General features: G+C 42.9%; 1 protein-coding gene, 1 non-coding gene and 2 pseudogenes across 2 annotated transcripts; 2 read left to right on the top strand and 2 right to left on the bottom strand.

The window, feature by feature from the left end:
- The first annotated feature begins 3,663 nt into the window (after positions 1–3,663).
- LOC113194859 (small nucleolar RNA SNORD55/SNORD39) lies at positions 3,664–3,741 on the top strand. The gene has a single exon (XR_003302344.1). It is a non-coding gene; the product is annotated as a small nucleolar RNA SNORD55/SNORD39 (small nucleolar RNA).
- An 846-nt stretch (positions 3,742–4,587) lies between these two features.
- On the bottom strand, positions 4,588–7,787 carry LOC113194778 (granzyme H-like; annotated as a pseudogene).
- Positions 7,788–11,288: 3,501 nt separating this feature from the next.
- On the top strand, positions 11,289–11,573 carry LOC113194853 (cytochrome c, somatic pseudogene; annotated as a pseudogene).
- Positions 11,574–13,895: 2,322 nt separating this feature from the next.
- Positions 13,896–17,132, bottom strand: LOC113194777 (duodenase-1-like). The gene is made up of 5 exons (XM_026406035.2): positions 17,072–17,132; positions 15,365–15,512; positions 14,805–14,937; positions 14,356–14,613; positions 13,896–14,057 (listed from the first exon to the last, which is right to left on the bottom strand). The coding sequence occupies exons 1-5, from the start codon at positions 17,124–17,126 to the stop codon at positions 13,896–13,898; spliced, it is 756 nt and encodes a 251-aa protein (XP_026261820.2). The 5' UTR covers positions 17,127–17,132.
- Between the last annotated feature and the right edge of the window lie 282 nt (positions 17,133–17,414).

The raw sequence follows: 17,414 nt of genomic DNA on the forward strand, positions 1-17,414 counted from the left end.
AATATTATTCAGCATTAAAAGAGAATAAAATCATGGCATTTGCAGGCAAATGGATAGATTTGGAGAATATAATGCTAAATGAAGTTAGCGAATCTTAAAAAACCAAATGCTGAATGTTTTCTCTGATATAAGGATGCTGATTCATAGTGGGGTAGGGAGGAGGAGCACAGGAGGAATAGATGAACACTAAATAAGGCAAAGGGGAGGGAGGGGAAGGAAGGGGGAAGAGAGGTAGGAAAGACTATGGAATAGGAGACAGACATCATTACCCTAAGTACATGTATGAAAACACAAATGGTGTGACTCTACTTTGTGTACAACCAGAGACATGAAAAATTGTACTCTATTTGTGTAATATGAATTGAATTGCATTCTGCTGTCATATATAATTAGAATAAATAAAATAAAAATTAAAAAATTGTAAAGAATTAGAAAAATAGACATGTAGGAAGAAAACCACCTGCCAGGAAAATATGTGAATAAGCAAAAATTTTATTGTAGTATATACTGATCTATAATCGCCTTCTGTCTTAAACATACTGTGAACATTCTTCCATATGACCAAATGTAGTTTTATAACAATCTGTAAGGATTTCGCAGTGTTTAATTATATGCAATTAAAAAAACTGTTCCTCAAATAGTGCTGGACATTGCCATTGTTCCTAAGATTTTATTGTAACAAAACTCTAAGGAATAATCTTGTACTCCCAAGAACATGCTGTCCTTTCACCTCATAAACTTATATAGAGATCATTGTAAAGGAACAAGTACCAGTTTTCTTGGTGTGGCTGATACCTAGGTCAAAGTTGCCCTTCTTATTTTTTAAAAATTTATTTAATTACTTATTTTGCATTATAATTCTTAATATACCATTATAAATAATTTATCATATCTCTGCTTATATATAAGGTATGTTGATACTAAATCCTTCTTTTTTTTAAAAGGGTCTTTGTTGTGCTGGGGATGAAACCCATGGTCTAGTGCATATTAGGCAGGTACTTGATCACTGAACTATACTCCAGCCCCTTTTTGTTCACTTAAAAATAATATATATATATATATGTATATATGTCTATCTATCTATCTATCTATATCTATCTATCTATCTATATCTATCTATCTATCTATATCTATCTATCTATCTATCTACTGTTGATGTATCTCTTTACTTTACTCATTTATTTATATGTGGTGCTGAGAATTGAACCCAGTGCCTCACACATGCTAATTAAGTGCTCTACCACTGAGCCACAACCCCAGCCCTGCTTACTTGTTTTTGAGACAGGGTTTCACTTTGTTGCTCAGGTTAATCTTGAACTCCCAGGCTCATGCTATCTTTTCACCTCAACCTCTATAGTAGGAGCACAGAATTTTTAAGGATATTTGTGCACAAGGTGAGAAAATGCCATTTTCTAATTGTCCACACTGAATCTGATTATTTTTTTTGAAAATCCTTCCAAATAAGATAAGCACAAATCATTAATATTTTAACTTACATTAGTCAGTGAGTTTTAAATTTTTAATAAATGTTTATTAGTATTTTTTAAAAATAACTTGCCTATTAATGTTTTTGGCCTAGTTTTCTATAACAATGGATAATGTCAATGTTAATGGCTACACAATGCATAAGATGAATGTGCCATGGTCTACCATTTTCCTACTTGGACATTAGTACTGATTACAGTTTGGAATTTAATACTGTGATGAACAACTTTATGAATAACCCACCTATACACCCACACTTTCACATGCACACACACTTCAGATGTCATAAGATAAAGTCCTAGAAATGAAAGTTAGTAGGTCAAGAGAGAGAAATAAACATAAACTTATATAGAAATCATTATAAAGAAACAAGTGCCATCAAAAGCAGGCCAGTCTGCATGGTGCTGTTTATTATAAGGAATTTTTTTCTTCCCGAAGTATTTCATGCTCAGTGTTTTTGTCTGGTATAGAGGAGAAGACTGACCATTGGGACTGTCCTACAAGACCATCATCCTTTAGCTCTGGTGGTAAAAACCTTGTACACTCTGCTGCCGGCTCAGGTTTATACCCTTGGACTCTGTGCTGACTTTCTGTGGTCTCTGCATTTCTATTGAGGGATTGCTGTAAGCTCCTGCACCCTCTAATATCCACTTGTTCATTTCTGCTTGTGCATCTAACTCCTCTCTCACCTGTGCTGCTACCAGTGTTGTGATTCTCAGGGGTAGACTTGGCAGTTGGTCATCGACTATTGTAAGAGAATTATGTCTCTTTGTTTTTCTGTTTTTCAGTGTGCTAAACTTATTTTATCATACTCATGAATTTTATTTGTTATTATTTATAATGAAGTTGCTCTACTTTTTGATGTTGGTCTCACTTGATTCAATGTTTGTCTACATGTAACTCACTAGTGACTTTTTTTTTTTTTTTTTTGGTACTAGGTATTGAAGCCAGGGGTGCTTAACTACTGAGCAACATCTCCAGCCCTTTTTATTTTGAGACAGGGACTCACTAAGTTGCTTAGGGCCTCACTAAATTGATGAGGTTGACCTGGGACTTGAGATCCTCCTGCCGCAGCATCCAAAGTTGCTGGGATTATAGATGTGCGCCACCACACCCAGCTAGTGGATACAGGATCCTGAATAAGGTCATCTTGGTCACAATGAACTGTCTCATACTTGAATTGTAGCATTTTTTTTTGGGGTGGTGGTGGTTGTGGATTGAGGTTCACTCTCATGCACAACACAGATAGAACACAGATAATTCAATTATTTTCAAAACAAGATTTCTTGTGGATTCCAAATACAGATCCATCTGTGCCAATTTGATCTGTCTAATGCAAGGAAAATTTAGAGGAAAAATTTTCATTATTCTAAGCTTCCAAAGATGAAGACATAGCCTATTGTGTGCCTGTTATAAAGATAAAAGAGATCAATCTGTGTCCATCAATGGAGGGCAAAGTGATACTTCTGGCCCAGCAGCCCTGGAGCCCTCTAGCTCACAGGCCGCAATAACCTCAGGTTGCCAGCAGGGGGAGTCTGGGTTCCCAGGATGGGCCAGGCTGAAAGGGGCTGAGGTTGCTGAGTGACTCCACCAGAGGTGGCGCCTGGGCCTCTGGAAGATGCTGGTCCAGCCCTTCCCAGGTGGGAGGTGGGAACATCAGGTGTGTTGGCAGCCCAAATCTGTTAGGAACAATCAGTAGAGGAGAACTCTGTTAAGGAGATGAGAGAAAGGCTGACTGGAACCAGGGTGGGCTGGAAGGAAAAGGAGCTGGTGGCTCGAAGAGCCTGGAAGGAAAACAGGGGCTAGTGTGGAAAGGCCAGCTGGAGAGGAGGAAGGTTGACTGAGCTCTGTGCTGGAGCCAGGGCAGGGCAGGAATATGGGGCCTGAGTGAGCCTGAGGTGCATTGAAGGGGCATTTCAGCCTTGTGAGCTGCAGACAACTCTGATGGTGGGAGGAGTCTGTCCCACCGGAGAGAAAGGCCTGGGAAACAGGAAACTAGGCACGGTCCCTGGCCTCCTGGATCCCTGGAATTATCCCCTTTCCATTGCCCTGCCTCTGTTCTCTGCCAAAGTGTTGGGGGCTTGATAAAGGTGGTCAGTTTAGAGATAGATGATAAGAAATTCCTGATGGCCAGAGAGATTCATCTTTTGAGGGCAAAGTATGAAAAGTGTGTGAAAGAGCATATGAGTATACCTCTAATGCTGCAGATGCCCAGCTGTGCAGTGGGGAAGCCAACCTTGTAAAGCTGAGAATAAAAGAAAAGTGTGTGGTGGAAAAATTGTTGAGAAACTGTTCATCATGCAGTTCAGGGAGGAGGGAGGGCTGGGGGAGAACAGAGGAAGGGAAACCCAGAACTGACGGTAGAGGGCTGCCTAGAGCAATGCTATTGCAAACTGAAAATGGTTCAGTGAATAAATAAGACTTCAGGCACATTCATTCTAGAGTTCCGTTTATTGCAATCCTGCTTGCTCCCATTGAATTCTTGTTCTGCCTCAGAAAAGATGGTCAGGCACAGAGAAAGGTTAGTCATATGCCTGCTGTTGGAGGCCCTTTGTGGTTTTCTTTATTGAGGGCAGGAAGTGGGAGACCTTGGTGATTCAAGGGGTCTCATTTTCTGTCCATAAGATAAAGTGCCCTGGACCATGCTGCTACACACATAGGGACCCCTCTGTATCCCCCTGTGGGCAGAGAGAAGAATTGCTAAGCTGGCCTCCTCCTGGCACTGCCCTCTGGCCTCCTTAGGAGTGGGTGGTCCCTGTTAGGGTATTGTGTGTGTGTGATGGAGGCCAGGGTCAGACTCACTGCCTCTCTCACTCCCAGGCCTGACCCTGAGTTTTCTCTCCAGCTCTACTCAGGCCACACCCTTCTCTGCAATCCTCAGGGATATTCTCCTTTGGGATGACTGATCCTCCCTCACTCCTGATCCACCCAGGGAGTGGACTGAAGACTGGATTCGGGGGGAACCCAGGTGGCCCAAACTCTGAACTAGGGGCATGAGGATTTGGGCATTCTCATACCTCAGACCTACTCCAAATTCCTCTTTCCCTGAGTTCTGCCTGGAACTGGAAACTCACCTTGATGCCAGTCTTTGTTTTCTTGGGGCTACCCTACACAAATGTTGATGGCATTGTCGTAAAGGCAGAAAAGTGATTTGCACTCTAGGTCCTCCTGCACTGTCAGCTCTGCCTCCTAAAGCGAGTCACTCAAGTGCCAATTGGTCCATCATCCTCCAGCTGGCCATAAGATATAAATTCCCTGGCTTCATCCTGTCCTTGCCCCTGGGCAGCCCGAGTGGCTACACAGTGGGATTCTGCTTGGCCTTTTTCTTCAGCTGAGGGGCACAAGAAACAGAGTCCAGTTTAGGCAATGGTCTCTGGGCCTGGACACCATGATGTCAGTATGGAAGGGAGGCAAAGAGCAGTGTCACAGTGGGAGGAGAAACACCTGAGGAACACCTGAACCAGGGAGGGCAGGAGCAGGGCCTTACGGGCAGTAACCTGATGTCGCTGAAGAAGCATTTAGGATTGTAGTCTTGGTGGGGGGTGACCTGATGGGACCTCTCCTGCTTTGTGATGTTGTGGGCCCCCAGGGTGACATTTATTGAGCTATGCAGAGAGCAGAGTGGGGATGGGGGTTGTTGAAACACAGAGAATACAGCCAGGAACTGTGAAGAGCAGGCTAGAATAGGGGCAGGTTGGGGCTGCAGCTGAGGGGAAACTGAGGAAGCAGGCCCCAGCTGAGGGGCTGTCCCCTCTGCTCTCAAGGACCCTGAAGTAGGACTTCCAGGGTTCCTTTCTTGCTTTTAGTCAGAATTGTGAAGTTGTTCAAGTTTGCACTGGGGCCCTAATGCATGCTCTTGACCTCTACCACAGCTTTAATTGTCCATTGTGGTCTCTTCTCAACTGTGCCACTTGCCTTGACCTCTCGCCCTCTGACCCCAGAGCTTACCTGCCCTATTTCTCAGCCTTTCATTTCATCTCCCCAGTCCTGCTTTTGATGAGTTCTCAGGGGCTTGTGTAACCAGCACCTTGGAAGTTCCAGCTGTCTGTAGTATCTGGGAGAGAACAAGGATCCTTATGGGGGTCTCAGGATGTGTGGGCTTGCTGCTGTTCCTCACCTTCCTGGCAGTGAACAGCTGTCAGCACGAAGTCCTCTGGCACCAGGATACCATGGCACCTCTTCTATCTTTCTTATCCAGAAACTAGACAAAGGCCATGTAGGGTTAGGAGTGGGGCTTGGCCTCATGGCCCCCAATGATCTCTTCTGAAAGAAAAGATGGGTGAGTGGGATCAGCTGTGGTCAGGAAGAAAGGTGGTGTTTGAGGGTGGAATCTACAGTGCTTGTAGACAGCAGGGATGAGTGATAGGCTCTGTAGGCAGCACTCTTTATAGGCAAAATGACTTTTTTTTTCTGATCCTCAAACCTCAGAACTTTGAAATGAAACAGGGGGACACTGTCCTCTGCCCTGCTTTCAGCACATACATGGAGATTTGTTGTGCCATCTTCTAATCTACCCATGACTTATGGCATTGGATTTTCTAGTCTTCATGTTCTAGAGTTTAACACATACTGAGTTCTCTGTAAATATTTATAGCTGCAAGAACAAATGACCTCCAATTAGAGGGAGTGGTGGGATTGCTGGAATTGACCAGTGCTGGTGGGATCCAGGACTGGTGGGATGTTGGAGGAGAATTCTGCCCCAAACAGGAGAGCAACTAGGGGCCTGGGATGGCAGAAGAAAGAAGTGGAGAGGCCAACTAAAACTGAACTGCAAAGGCCTAGTAGGGAGACAAGTTTATGGAAAAGTTGGATGCAATCATGTTTTTACTAAGATCAGTTGCATCCTGGCTTTTTAGGAGGTGGGGGATAGATAGCACTTAGTAATGCAACTGGTTCTTAAGCTGGGTTCAGTAACCTCTTCTGAACTGCAGGCTGGTGGTCTGAGGTCCCTTTCTTGGGTTGGAGTGAAGGATTTGAATTATTTATCTTTTGGATTTTTATATCAAATTTCTCTTTAAGGATAACCCATTCTGTGGATAATGGAGGAAAAAGTCCAGGGAAAGGTTAACACCTAGTAAACCTTCTAGAGAATACCCTCCCTTCTGCCATTCTTGATGAGTCTCTAGCCAGCCACAGACTTGTTAGTCGGGGTTTGGGATGGAAACTGGGCTTCAGAAAGTCCCTGGCTTCAGGTTGAGGAAAATTTCTGACCCATGCTGAGTAGAAAAATCCAGAGTACAGGGGATTTTGTGAGATGGGCTTGGGTTTCTGGAATAGGATGGTCACTCCCTCAGCTCTAGGGCCAGAAGAAAGGTCAATAGGAGTAGGAGTGATGGCATCCTTCCAGAAAACTGCCTGGGTCAGAGCTGCTCAGATCAGAGCAGACAAAGCCCCTGGAGGAGAAGGTGTGGATTGTCCAGTGCTGGTGGGATCCAGGACTGGTGGAATGTTAGAGGAGGGTGCTGCCCAAGACAGGGGAGCAACTAGGGGCCTGGGAAGGCAGAAGAAAGAAGTGGCCTTACTCCAACCCAATCCACACATGAAGAAGGTGTGGGCTCAGTGACCTCACAGATATCTTAGACCTGTGCTCCTTTGGTTTTGGTGGGTGTTATGGTGCAAGCTGGTTTGTGGAGGTACTCTGGTTTGGTTTAGGTGAAAATGACACTGTCACCACATTGACATCTCTACTGCTGAGTCACAAGGCCAAAGGAAGAATAAAGAACAAGGAGGTGGAGGGTGATGAGGTTGTGGCTGCAACTACTGGAAGGGCTGAGACCCTCCTCTGACTGAACAGAACCAAGAAGGTCCCCTTTTCTCAGCTCTTGGGTCTTTTTCCATCTTAATAAGATCATGAATAATTGTTTAGCAGGCTAGATACATGGATAAGAGAGACATGGATCCTACCCTTGAAAAGCTGATAATTGATTGGCACAGACTGAAAATTGTGCTCAGAGCAAAAGATGGCCAGGGATCTGGTGAAATGTGCTTGGTAATAAGAGAGGTTTTGACTTGCCCTAGGAATATGTGGAGTTGGACATATCCAAAAAACCCAAATAGTAATCCTTCCTGTCTTACCACCACCACAACCTCATATTTTCTAAATGTTTAGAATTTCCTCTTTGAAATTAATATCTCAGTTTTGAACAAAAGTCCTGGACTTGATATTCATTGGATTAAAATGAATATTGAGGCTATCAAAATCAAGTGGCTTGATTGGATAGGAAGAAGTCACTGAAAGAACTATCAACATTCCAGTTGCTCCAAAGACAAAGTATCTTACCAATACCTGTGGCGAGAGACATGCTTAAGCACTAATGTTGATGCTCCCAAAACTTTGCTTTTCTCATTTACATGTTCCATATTTAACTAGCTTTTTATGATAAATATGCATGACTTTTATATCTGGACATTTTCCCATTTTCTAAACACATTGATCAGTGTCAGACATTCATTAAACCACTTCTTATTTCAGTTTAGTCTTCTTTTCCTCCTACATGGAAGTTTTGAGAATAAGATTCCTTTGTGTTGAAAAATGGTAGAAAATATCCAATAGTCTATAAGATATCTTTGAGGCAGATCTTTGTTAATAATGAGTTTCCTTTGGGTTAAACACACACCTGTGTATTTTCCTCTGTAACATATATTTTGAATAGTTGTGACAATATTAAATATGCTATTTGATATTCTATATTTAGTCACTTAACATAAAACATGATAAGCAATTCACAAGAGTATTAAAACACTTTAATAAGCAGCATGTGATTTTTATTTATGTATTTTAAAGTGAAGCAACCAAAAATTAAAATCACTAGTGACAACAAAAATTTTGATGTATTTTTCTGCTATGTTGAAAGTCTTTTAAGCTTTAGTGTATAATATATGGAGCACATTCCTCTCTAAGGAGAGAGCATTCCCCTTACTGGGTTATTTTACTTCTTAATAAACTGTTGTTTAGAGTAGTTTAGATTAACAGAACAACTGTGAAGATGACACAAAGCTTTCATAAACTCCATATCTAATTTTGTGGTTATTAATATTTTATATTAGTATGCTATATTTGTTACATAAATGAATTGCTATTGATCAATTATTGTTAATAAGGTTCATAGTTCATTCAGATTTCTTCAGTTTTTACCCTCTCTGATCCAGGATCACTTCCAGCATACTACATTACAGTTTGATTCCTTTTGGCTGTGATAGTTTCTCGAACCCCTTGCTTTTAATGACCTTGAGAGTTTTGAGGGATGCTGGTCAGGAATTTGTAGCATGTCCCTGTACTGGGATCTGTCTCATGTTTCTCTTATAATTGGAGCAGAGTTATGGGGTTTGGGAGGAAGATTACAGAGGTCAATGCCATCTTCATCTCTTCAAATCAAGGTTACATATTATCAACATGATTTATTTAGTTTTTGTGGATTAAAAAAAAATGACCGCAGAATGCATTACAATTCTTATTACACATATATACCACAATTTTTCATATCTCTGTATATAAAGTATGTTGATACCCAATTCGATTCTTCATTCATGTACTTTGGATAATGATATCAACATGATTTATGAATGTTGACATTGACCTTCATCACATGGCCAAGGTAGTAATTTATCAGATTTTCACTGTAACATTATTCTTTTTATTTCCTTCTTTCAAGACTGTACTTTTGGAAAGAAATCACTTAAGAAATGGAGACTTAGATAGCCAACCCTGTCTGTAAGCTAGAGAACATGTTAAGTAATTTAGCCATTGTTGCCTACAGTCCAGGGCACTGGGAAGCTGGCAAGCTGAGAACTTCCCAGTGAGCAGCTCACCTAGAGTAGGCGCTTAGCCTAGAGCTACCAGAGAGCAGCTGACTGGCAAGCCAGGAGCTTTCCTGAGCAGAAATTCATGTGGGGTTAGTATCAGATGTTTTTTTTTTCCTTTTTGCTCTTTCCACATTTTTATATTGATGTATAATAGTTGTACATAATGATAGAATTTGTTATTACATTTTTGTACACACACTATATATAACCATATTATTTAATATTACTCCCCAGCATTCCCCCTTCCTTTCCCTCCTCTCTTCCTGTGGTCGTTTTTTCTCTACTGATCTCCCTTTGATTTTCATGTGATCTTTATCCCCTCCAACTTTCTTTTCCTTTTTCCTCTCTAGCTTTCACATATGAGAGAAAATATATGACCCTTGACCTTCTGAGTTTGGCTTATTTCACTTAAGATAATGGTCTCTAGTTCCATCCATTTTTTGGGCAAATAAAATATTTCATTTTTTTCTTATGCCTAAATAGAATTCTAGTGTGTTTATATACCACATTTTCTTCTTCCATTTATCTGTTGATGGACCCCTAGGCTGGTTTCTAGTTTGGCTAATATGAATTGTGCTGCTATAAACATGGGTATGCATGTGTCACTGTAGTATGATGACTTTAATTCTTCAGGATATATACTGAGGAGTAGTATAGACAGGTCATATGGTGGTTCTATACTTTTGAAGAACCTCCATACTCATTTCCATAGTGGTTGTACTAATTTACAATCTCACCAACAGTGTAAAAAAGTTTCTTTTTCTCCACATTCTCTCCAGAACATATTATTGTTCATATTCTTGATGACTGCCATTATGTAGTGTCAGATGGACTTGAAGGCATCTGGCCCTGAGGAGGAGTTGAGGGTGGACTGATCCCGTGACTGAAAGAGACCTTCTCTGATGATGGGAGGTCTGGGCCTAGCACTGCTCTGTTGGAAACTGGCTGTGTGACCCAACTGGGGTCAGATATTTCACTTTTAGGCTTTTTTTTCCATTAAAGGAGACTCTGGGTCTGTGACACTTATTATCTTCATACACTCTAGTCACAAAATATATTCCTATAAATAAATGCATCACCCAGTTTGAAAATGTATGCCCTGTTTGTAATCTTTTGAAATGCCTGATTTTTTTTTCTTTTCATTTTGTGCTTTCTGTCACATGCAGAAAACCAAGTTCTTCTTGTGTATCTGTCTCACCAGGTTTTTTACTTTATTTAATTTATTTTTTTGGTGTGTGTCTGAAAAAGTTATGTGCTGTGAAAGAGATTAAGCCAGAGAGTGGCTTGATGGGCAAAGAGATGAAGATTCAATCTTTTGAGGATATCATGATTTCAGAGAGATGCTTTACCCAAACTAAAAGAGTGTGATGGAGCAGGAAGGGGAAAGTGTTGACAGTAGCCTGAAGCCCAGGCTCTCTCTGCTGCAACCACCAGCCTGGCTAAGATCTCTGTGGGTTGGATTGGTGTGTCCTTGTCAGTCTGGCTTAACATGCAGCAATTCAGTCAGACTTTAAGTGTGATGTCTTGATGATCAGAGGAGCTTCCATTTTCCACATAGATGTAAGCGTGCCTATTTTGGTTCAATTGTGGGTAAGGCTAGGTCTCAGTAATAACTAGGGTTACATTTCACATTGGCCCAGGCTTAAAGTCAGGCCCAAGATTTCAGGAAAATATGAATATTTTTCATATCTGAGTTTGTCGACAATGTTCATTTTCACTCCATAAGAGCTAAATCAGGGGCGGGGGTTGTGGCTAAGTGGTAGAGTGCTTGCCCAGCAATCTGTGAAGTACTGGGTTTGATCCTCAGCACTATATAAAAATAAATAAATAAAAATAAATATTGCGTCCATCTACAACTAAAAATATTAAAATAAAAAAGTTACCTCAGGACTGACACCGGTCCATAGGTGCAGACAGGTGTGTCCTTGGGCTAGAGAGTGGGATGTCTGGCTTCTGATTGGGAACTTTCTTTGCACTAGCGACGAAGGAAGGAATTAAAAATGGGTGATGTTGAGAAAGGCAAGAAGATTTTTGTTCAGAAATGTGCCCAGTGCCACACCATGGAAAAGGGAGGCAAGCACAAGACTGGGCCAAATCTTCATGGACTCTTTGGGTGGAAGACAGGTCAGGCTGCTGGATTCTCTTATACAGAAGCCAACAAGAACAAAGGCATCACCTGGGGAGAGGATACACTGATGGAGTATTTGGAGAATCCCAAAAAGTACATCCCTGGAACAAAAATGTGTCTTCGTGGCATTAAGAAGAAGGGAGAAGGGCAGACCTAATAGTTTACCTCAAAAAAGCCACTAATGAGTAATAGCTACTGCTTTATTTATTACCAAACAGAAATGTCTCTTGGCTTTTTTATGTGCGCCATAATTTAATTGATGTGATATACCAGAAATCAGATCATGAATGACTGACAAAATATTTTTACTTAAATCCTGATTTAAGTAAAACTGACTTGTAGTTAAATTAATATTTTGGTTATATTCCCACTTCAGTAAATTCTATCACTGTTTCCCCTTTTTAAAGTTATGGTTGGACTTAATTAGTAATGTTCAGTATTTCACAAAAATGGTGAATGACGTCTGAAAACTGGTTTTATATTTAGTTTTATAGAACTGATTATGTGAATATGTTTAAATATGGGGGAAATCCCTTCACCCTCTCAGAACCAAGCATGATTCACATTTGTTTCAATTTGTGTTCATTACCCTATTAAAGGCAGTGGTTGAAGATAAGGAAGCCAATTTAATTTTGTTGACCATGCCAATTTAATTAGAATTCCCTGTATCTAAAATGCTGTTTTTTCCTTATGGAAAGACATTTTAGTGTGGTTTATGTATGATATTAAATAAAGAATATTTAACACTTTTCACATTTTATAGCGGATCCATAAGTTCAGATGCTTTTAAGTCAGCATAATACAATAACAAGTTAGACTTTACTTTTTAATTCTTTATTTTCTAAGACTAAGTTATCATTCAGGATTGTTTTTAAACAACTGTTCAGAAACAATACTTTGGAACATCTAGGTGGTTGGTAGTGGTGCTTTTTGCCAACTTATTAGATGGAAAGATTAAGGTAAAAGAGATATACCCATCAGTACAAATTTGTAAAATTTTTACCATAAGATTTAAGATAATTAAAAAAAATCAGAGATCCAAAAAAAAAAGTTACCTCAGGACAGTCCTGTTCACAATCCTCTCCCCTCACCATCTTCCTCCAGCCTCCTTGGAGGGAATGCTCTTAAGCAATGATAGACTAGACCCCATAATCAGCAATTCTTGGGTCTGCTGTGATAATGCACCCCAAAACTGTACCATGTAACATCAGGACAATTCAAATAAGTTTTATTATCTTGAAAAAAAGATGACTGTGATTCTTGTAAATTTTAAGCTCAGATGCAGGAAAGCCACAGAAAAACCATATGGATTCCATGATGACTGCTGCTTTGCAGGGACCCTACTGCCTGGCACACGGTATTTGCTCAATGAGCATTGATGTATTGGTTGATTCAGAATACTACTTTGGTTCTGCTACAGAGGCAGGCTGTCTCACTTAGATGGACACTATAGTCCAGGGTACCAATCAGTGAGTTCTGTTCCAGAGGCCAGACTGTCAGTGGTGCCCAAAAGGAAGAGCCTGTAAGGGATCATCAGGCTGCTGAGTGTGACCTGTCTTTGTTGGGCTCTGTTGAATGACATGGCTTTGACCCAGGTGAAAGCTCTGGACTAGAGTTCTGAAGACTTTCTCTGCTTCCTGTTCCTTTATGAATGGGGCAGAAGGTGAGCTAGTGCTCAAGGTTCATCAAGGATAAGAATCTTGGTAAACACAGATAGAAAGGGTCCTTAGATCCTCACAGGATTCCAGGGAACCTGGACATGGGAGGTGGAGAGAAGCTGGCTAAGACTAAGATGGAAGGTCATTTGAGGGGAGGATGGGCTCTCAGGAGACCAGACACTGCACTGGGCTCTGGTCCCAAGACAGGGCAGTGACAGACACTTAAGGTGCATCTGGGGACACTGAAAATTCTTCCTGAAACTGTTTATGCTTCCCAGCTGCCAGTTGTGCTGACTTGGAGAGGCAGCCCTGCATGAACCACACCTTTCCAAAAGGCTCCTACCGATTACCATTAGGGTGGGAATTATGTAATTTCTTTTCCAAATCTGGGTTCTTTTGTGTTTTCATATTGGCCCTGAAGGTGGGTAGGGCAGGGATGTAGATACAGAATGAGGTAAGATGGCACTGAAGGAATGAGTTTTTTTTTTTCCTGGGTAGCTTAAACTCAGCCTGCTGCAGGGAGCTGGTATTGAACAGTTATTTGGAGACAGTATCAACACAGCAAGGTTTTATATTCTAGAGGTGGAAGGTGGAGTGTGCCTGAGGGGAAGAATGTAAGGAATCATAAATGTGAGCAGTTCCTGCTGTACATACAGTCAGCACCTTACAGAATGTTATGCTGGTGAAGAAAGGAGGAATCCATCATTTCAGTTGCAGAGATGAAAGTTTATTACGCACCTGGCAGTCTCCCCTCGACTCCTCCACCCAGTACACTTTGGGGCTTTGTTCAAGAGAAGATGAAAATCAATCCTGGAGGCCCCTCAGTCTTGTGCCTGGAGTTTGAAGAATTTCATTGTTTTTTTAATCCAGCGCCGAAAGCTTGAGATCCTGGTGTAGACACTTGGAGGTGTCCCCTCCTTTTGCCCAAAGGACACAATGCCCTGGGCCACATTTTTACACACAAAGGGACTTCCTGAGTCTCCCTGTGGGCAGAGAAAGGACAGCCTTAGCAGGCCTGTTCCAGGTCCCATACTGTCCCCTCCCCAGGTAGGGGGCTCCAGCCTGACCCTGACTATTCCTTCCAGTTGACTGATGCTCCTTCTCCAGTAAGTCTCTGTCCATGAAGTGACCAAAGGGCAGTCAGTCTCCACTGACCCCAGGACCAGAGACTGAATTGGTGAAAGGCTTAGTACACAGGGGTATGATTAGTTCCCTTTGCCCTGGTTCTCCTCAAACTCTGCTGTGTCCAAGGCAGGGAATAGCCGACGCAGGTGAACTTACCTTAAAGGAAGCCTTCTTCTCTTTTGGGTTCCCCACACAAATCTGGGTGGTGGAGTCATGTGGTCTTTTGAAACGAGAGAGACATTCCTCGTCATTTTGGATTTCAAGCTGTACCTCATGCAGTTTCGTTGTGGATATGTTTTGGCCAATGCGTCCCCATCCAGCCACAGTGCACACCATCCCTGGTATAACCTGGGAATTTTCTGAGGGTAACTTGAGGAGGCTCACTTCAGCATTCAGCTTGGCCTTCTTTTCCAACTAAAGGCAGATAAAGGAAATTCTGATCAACCCACCGCTCACAAAAACCCACACAGTCATGGGGTTGCCGTCTTCATGGCATTGGGACAAGTGAAGGCTTCATTTTAGGAAGGAGGGTTGGACAGAAGGACATGAGGATTTAATCCTCCAGGATTAAAGTGTGCGAGACCCATTGGAATGACATGCCTCACCTGCAGTAACATGATGTCACTGGAATAGTTGCTGTTGTAATCTGGGTGGGGGAAGGCTTTTTTTACAGGGATGATCTGCTGGGTCCTCTCTTTCTCTTTGATATTGTGGGCCCCCAGGGTGACATTGATGGAACTGTACCAAGAGCAGAGAGGGAGGTAGAGTCACAGGGGCTACAGCTCAGGATCCCTGAAGGAAATGGTTTTTCAGGGCGGGGCAGGGTGGAGTTGGGAGGACGTGTAGGGGAACAGGACTCTGGACTGAGTGTCTCTGGCAGCCAGGGCTGGTGCAGTTCCTGGAGCAGATGGAGTGTGCTCAGTCATGCACAGAGCTCAAGTGTCTCCAGGCGAGACTCCGAAATTCTCACATATGCACTCTGGGCTCTTGGGAAAAACCAGCCTCCTTCCCATCCAGCCTTGATCCACGTTCTCCCTTTGTATAACAAGCCACCTGCACTGACCCTTTCTCCCCAGAGCTTACCTGCCCTCCACAGAGCTCTTGTCTTCAGCCCCAAAGGAGGGGAAAAAACCCTGTGGAGTTTTCTCTAGAAAGGTCAACTTACCTTCCCCAGCAGTGGGCTGCCGTTATAACAAAGTCCTCACGTACAAGGAAACCCCCACATAGTTCTGTTGTGTTTAGAGTCTGGATACGAAGAAATGCCATGTGGGGATGAGAATGAGGCACAGCTTCCCGGCCCCCAATGATTTTGCCTGAAAGAAAAGTTCTGTCCTGCCCTTGGTGCTCATGGAGCCAAAGGCTGAAGAGAGGAGACTACAGGGAGGGAAGGATTGAGTGTGGTGGTATTACCATCTAGGGGTGCGGGGTTCATTGGCCTTGATCAGCAAAGAATTGACCAACAGGATGCAGAGAGAGCAAGCAAGCAGCAGGTTTATTGCAAGAGCATCAGGCAGATTTCTCTGAAGAGAATGTCCCCAGACATTCCCAGAGCTGGGAATCTGGTGGGAGAGTTTCCCTTGTTCTTTTATAGTCTCTGAAATTTCCTTTCTTTCCTTACCCTCTTCCCTGTTTATCTTCTCCTCACTATTATTGATTGGTGTCCTATCAGTACACATATCTGTTTTAGTTTTTCTATTGGATCCCCCACTTTGGAGCATAAGCACAGAAGTGTCTCTCTGATAGGTCCCCTCCATTTGTGCAAAAGCACTTTTTCAAGCAGGAAGTTGACCTCGTCAGAAGACCCTCTCCATGCTCCTTTGTTTTGGCCCTGCCCCTGGTCTCCTCCCGTGCCATGTAGCCCTGGTTACTCAAGCCCTTATACATGTCCCTAGGGGCAGGGTCTAAGTAGCCAGCAGCAGCAAACATGGGCCCTGAGTGTTTGCCAGGCAGCATTCCTGGCTTGAAGAGTGACCCACAAGACTCAGATACTCCCTCTGACCAAGAGCAGGGCAGTCCTAGCTCTGTAATTCCCGCTTCAGACGTCAATGTTGACTGACAGGATGTGAGTTTGGAACAAGTAGCAAAGTTCCCACAGATCCTGGTCAGTCCTTCCTCTGAAGTGTCTCAGTCTTCTTTCCTCCTTAGATCCCACTGAGCTCCCACTGGGTTCTGCACATAAAGTCAGGATGCTGAGTCGTGTTTTATGTTTGTCTTCTGGAGACAGACACCAAGTAGGTGCCCAGTAAAGGTCTTGGCTTTGTGAGGGGATGGCTCCTGAGTATCCTGTTGCTGAGGTTTGGAGGGCAGTGCTGGTGAGATTGTGAGCACCAGGGATGATGGGTTCTGACAAAGCCATTGTACCCATCTGTAACTGAAAATGACCTGAGAGAACACGGGGCTGAATCAAGGCACATGTAACTGTTAAGGGGACGAGAATGCCCATGACTCTGAGATCAAATGGCTGCATTCCTGTGCAGTGTAAGAATGATAAAGTTTGGAGGAGCAGGTGGAGATTGAGGGTAGATATTAAGAGATTAATTTAGAAATTACCTTGACCACAGAAGCCAGCACCTTTCTCCCATTTCTCTATGGGGAATTATTTATTTTTTCATAAGTCTTTGTGAAAGATCCTGCTTTCCAGATGGTAAAAGTAGAGCTGGGAAAGGGGAAGGTTCCCAGTGCCTCTCATGAAAACCAGCCTTCTGCCCTGCTCCTCCCTTGTGCTCCCATCCCCATGAGGCCCACCAGTCTTTGGGTGAGGTTCACCTTGCTAAGCAGAAAGTTGCTGGAGGTGCACCTGAGCTGGAATGGTGGGGTGTAAGGTCTGAGCAGGGCTGAGCTTGGGGTTCAGTTGTTGGGGATAGTCACTCACTTGCCTCTGTCCTTGGGCACAGAAGAAAGATCAACAGGAGCAGGAGTGGCTTCATCTTCCCAGGAAGGCCTCTCTGGTCAAAGAGGTTGGTGCATCCTCCTGGTCTTTAAACTCCCAGTGTTCTCTTCTGGTGTGTGGGGGCTTTTTCCTCTGAGATGATCTCAGCCTTCCATCACTGTCTGATCAAGATCTGATGGTTGAGTTAGACTTTAGCCATGGCTTAGCTCCCACCACTCTTGATTCAGTGCTGACCACAGAAGCAGAAAACAGAAACACATGGTCACAAGATGGGGTGCTATAGGTGCTAAACATTGGCTAAAGTGAGTCCCTGTGGCCTCAGAAA

The sequence above is a fragment of the Urocitellus parryii genome, chromosome 6 (genome assembly GCF_045843805.1).
Source record: "Urocitellus parryii isolate mUroPar1 chromosome 6, mUroPar1.hap1, whole genome shotgun sequence".
NCBI lineage: Eukaryota > Metazoa > Chordata > Mammalia > Rodentia > Sciuridae > Urocitellus > Urocitellus parryii.

Coding starts and splice junctions, on each gene's coding strand:
- LOC113194777 (XM_026406035.2), bottom strand. CDS start 17,126: ATGAAGCCACTCCTGCTCCTGTTGATCTTTCTTCTGTGCCCAAGGACA. Junction 15,513..17,071: donor GTGCCCAAGGACAGAGGCAA/GTGAGTGACTAT, acceptor CTTTTCTTTCAG/GCAAAATCATTGGGGGCCGG. Junction 14,058..14,355: donor AGAAGAAGGCTTCCTTTAAG/GTAAGTTCACCT, acceptor CTCTGCCCACAG/GGAGACTCAGGAAGTCCCTT.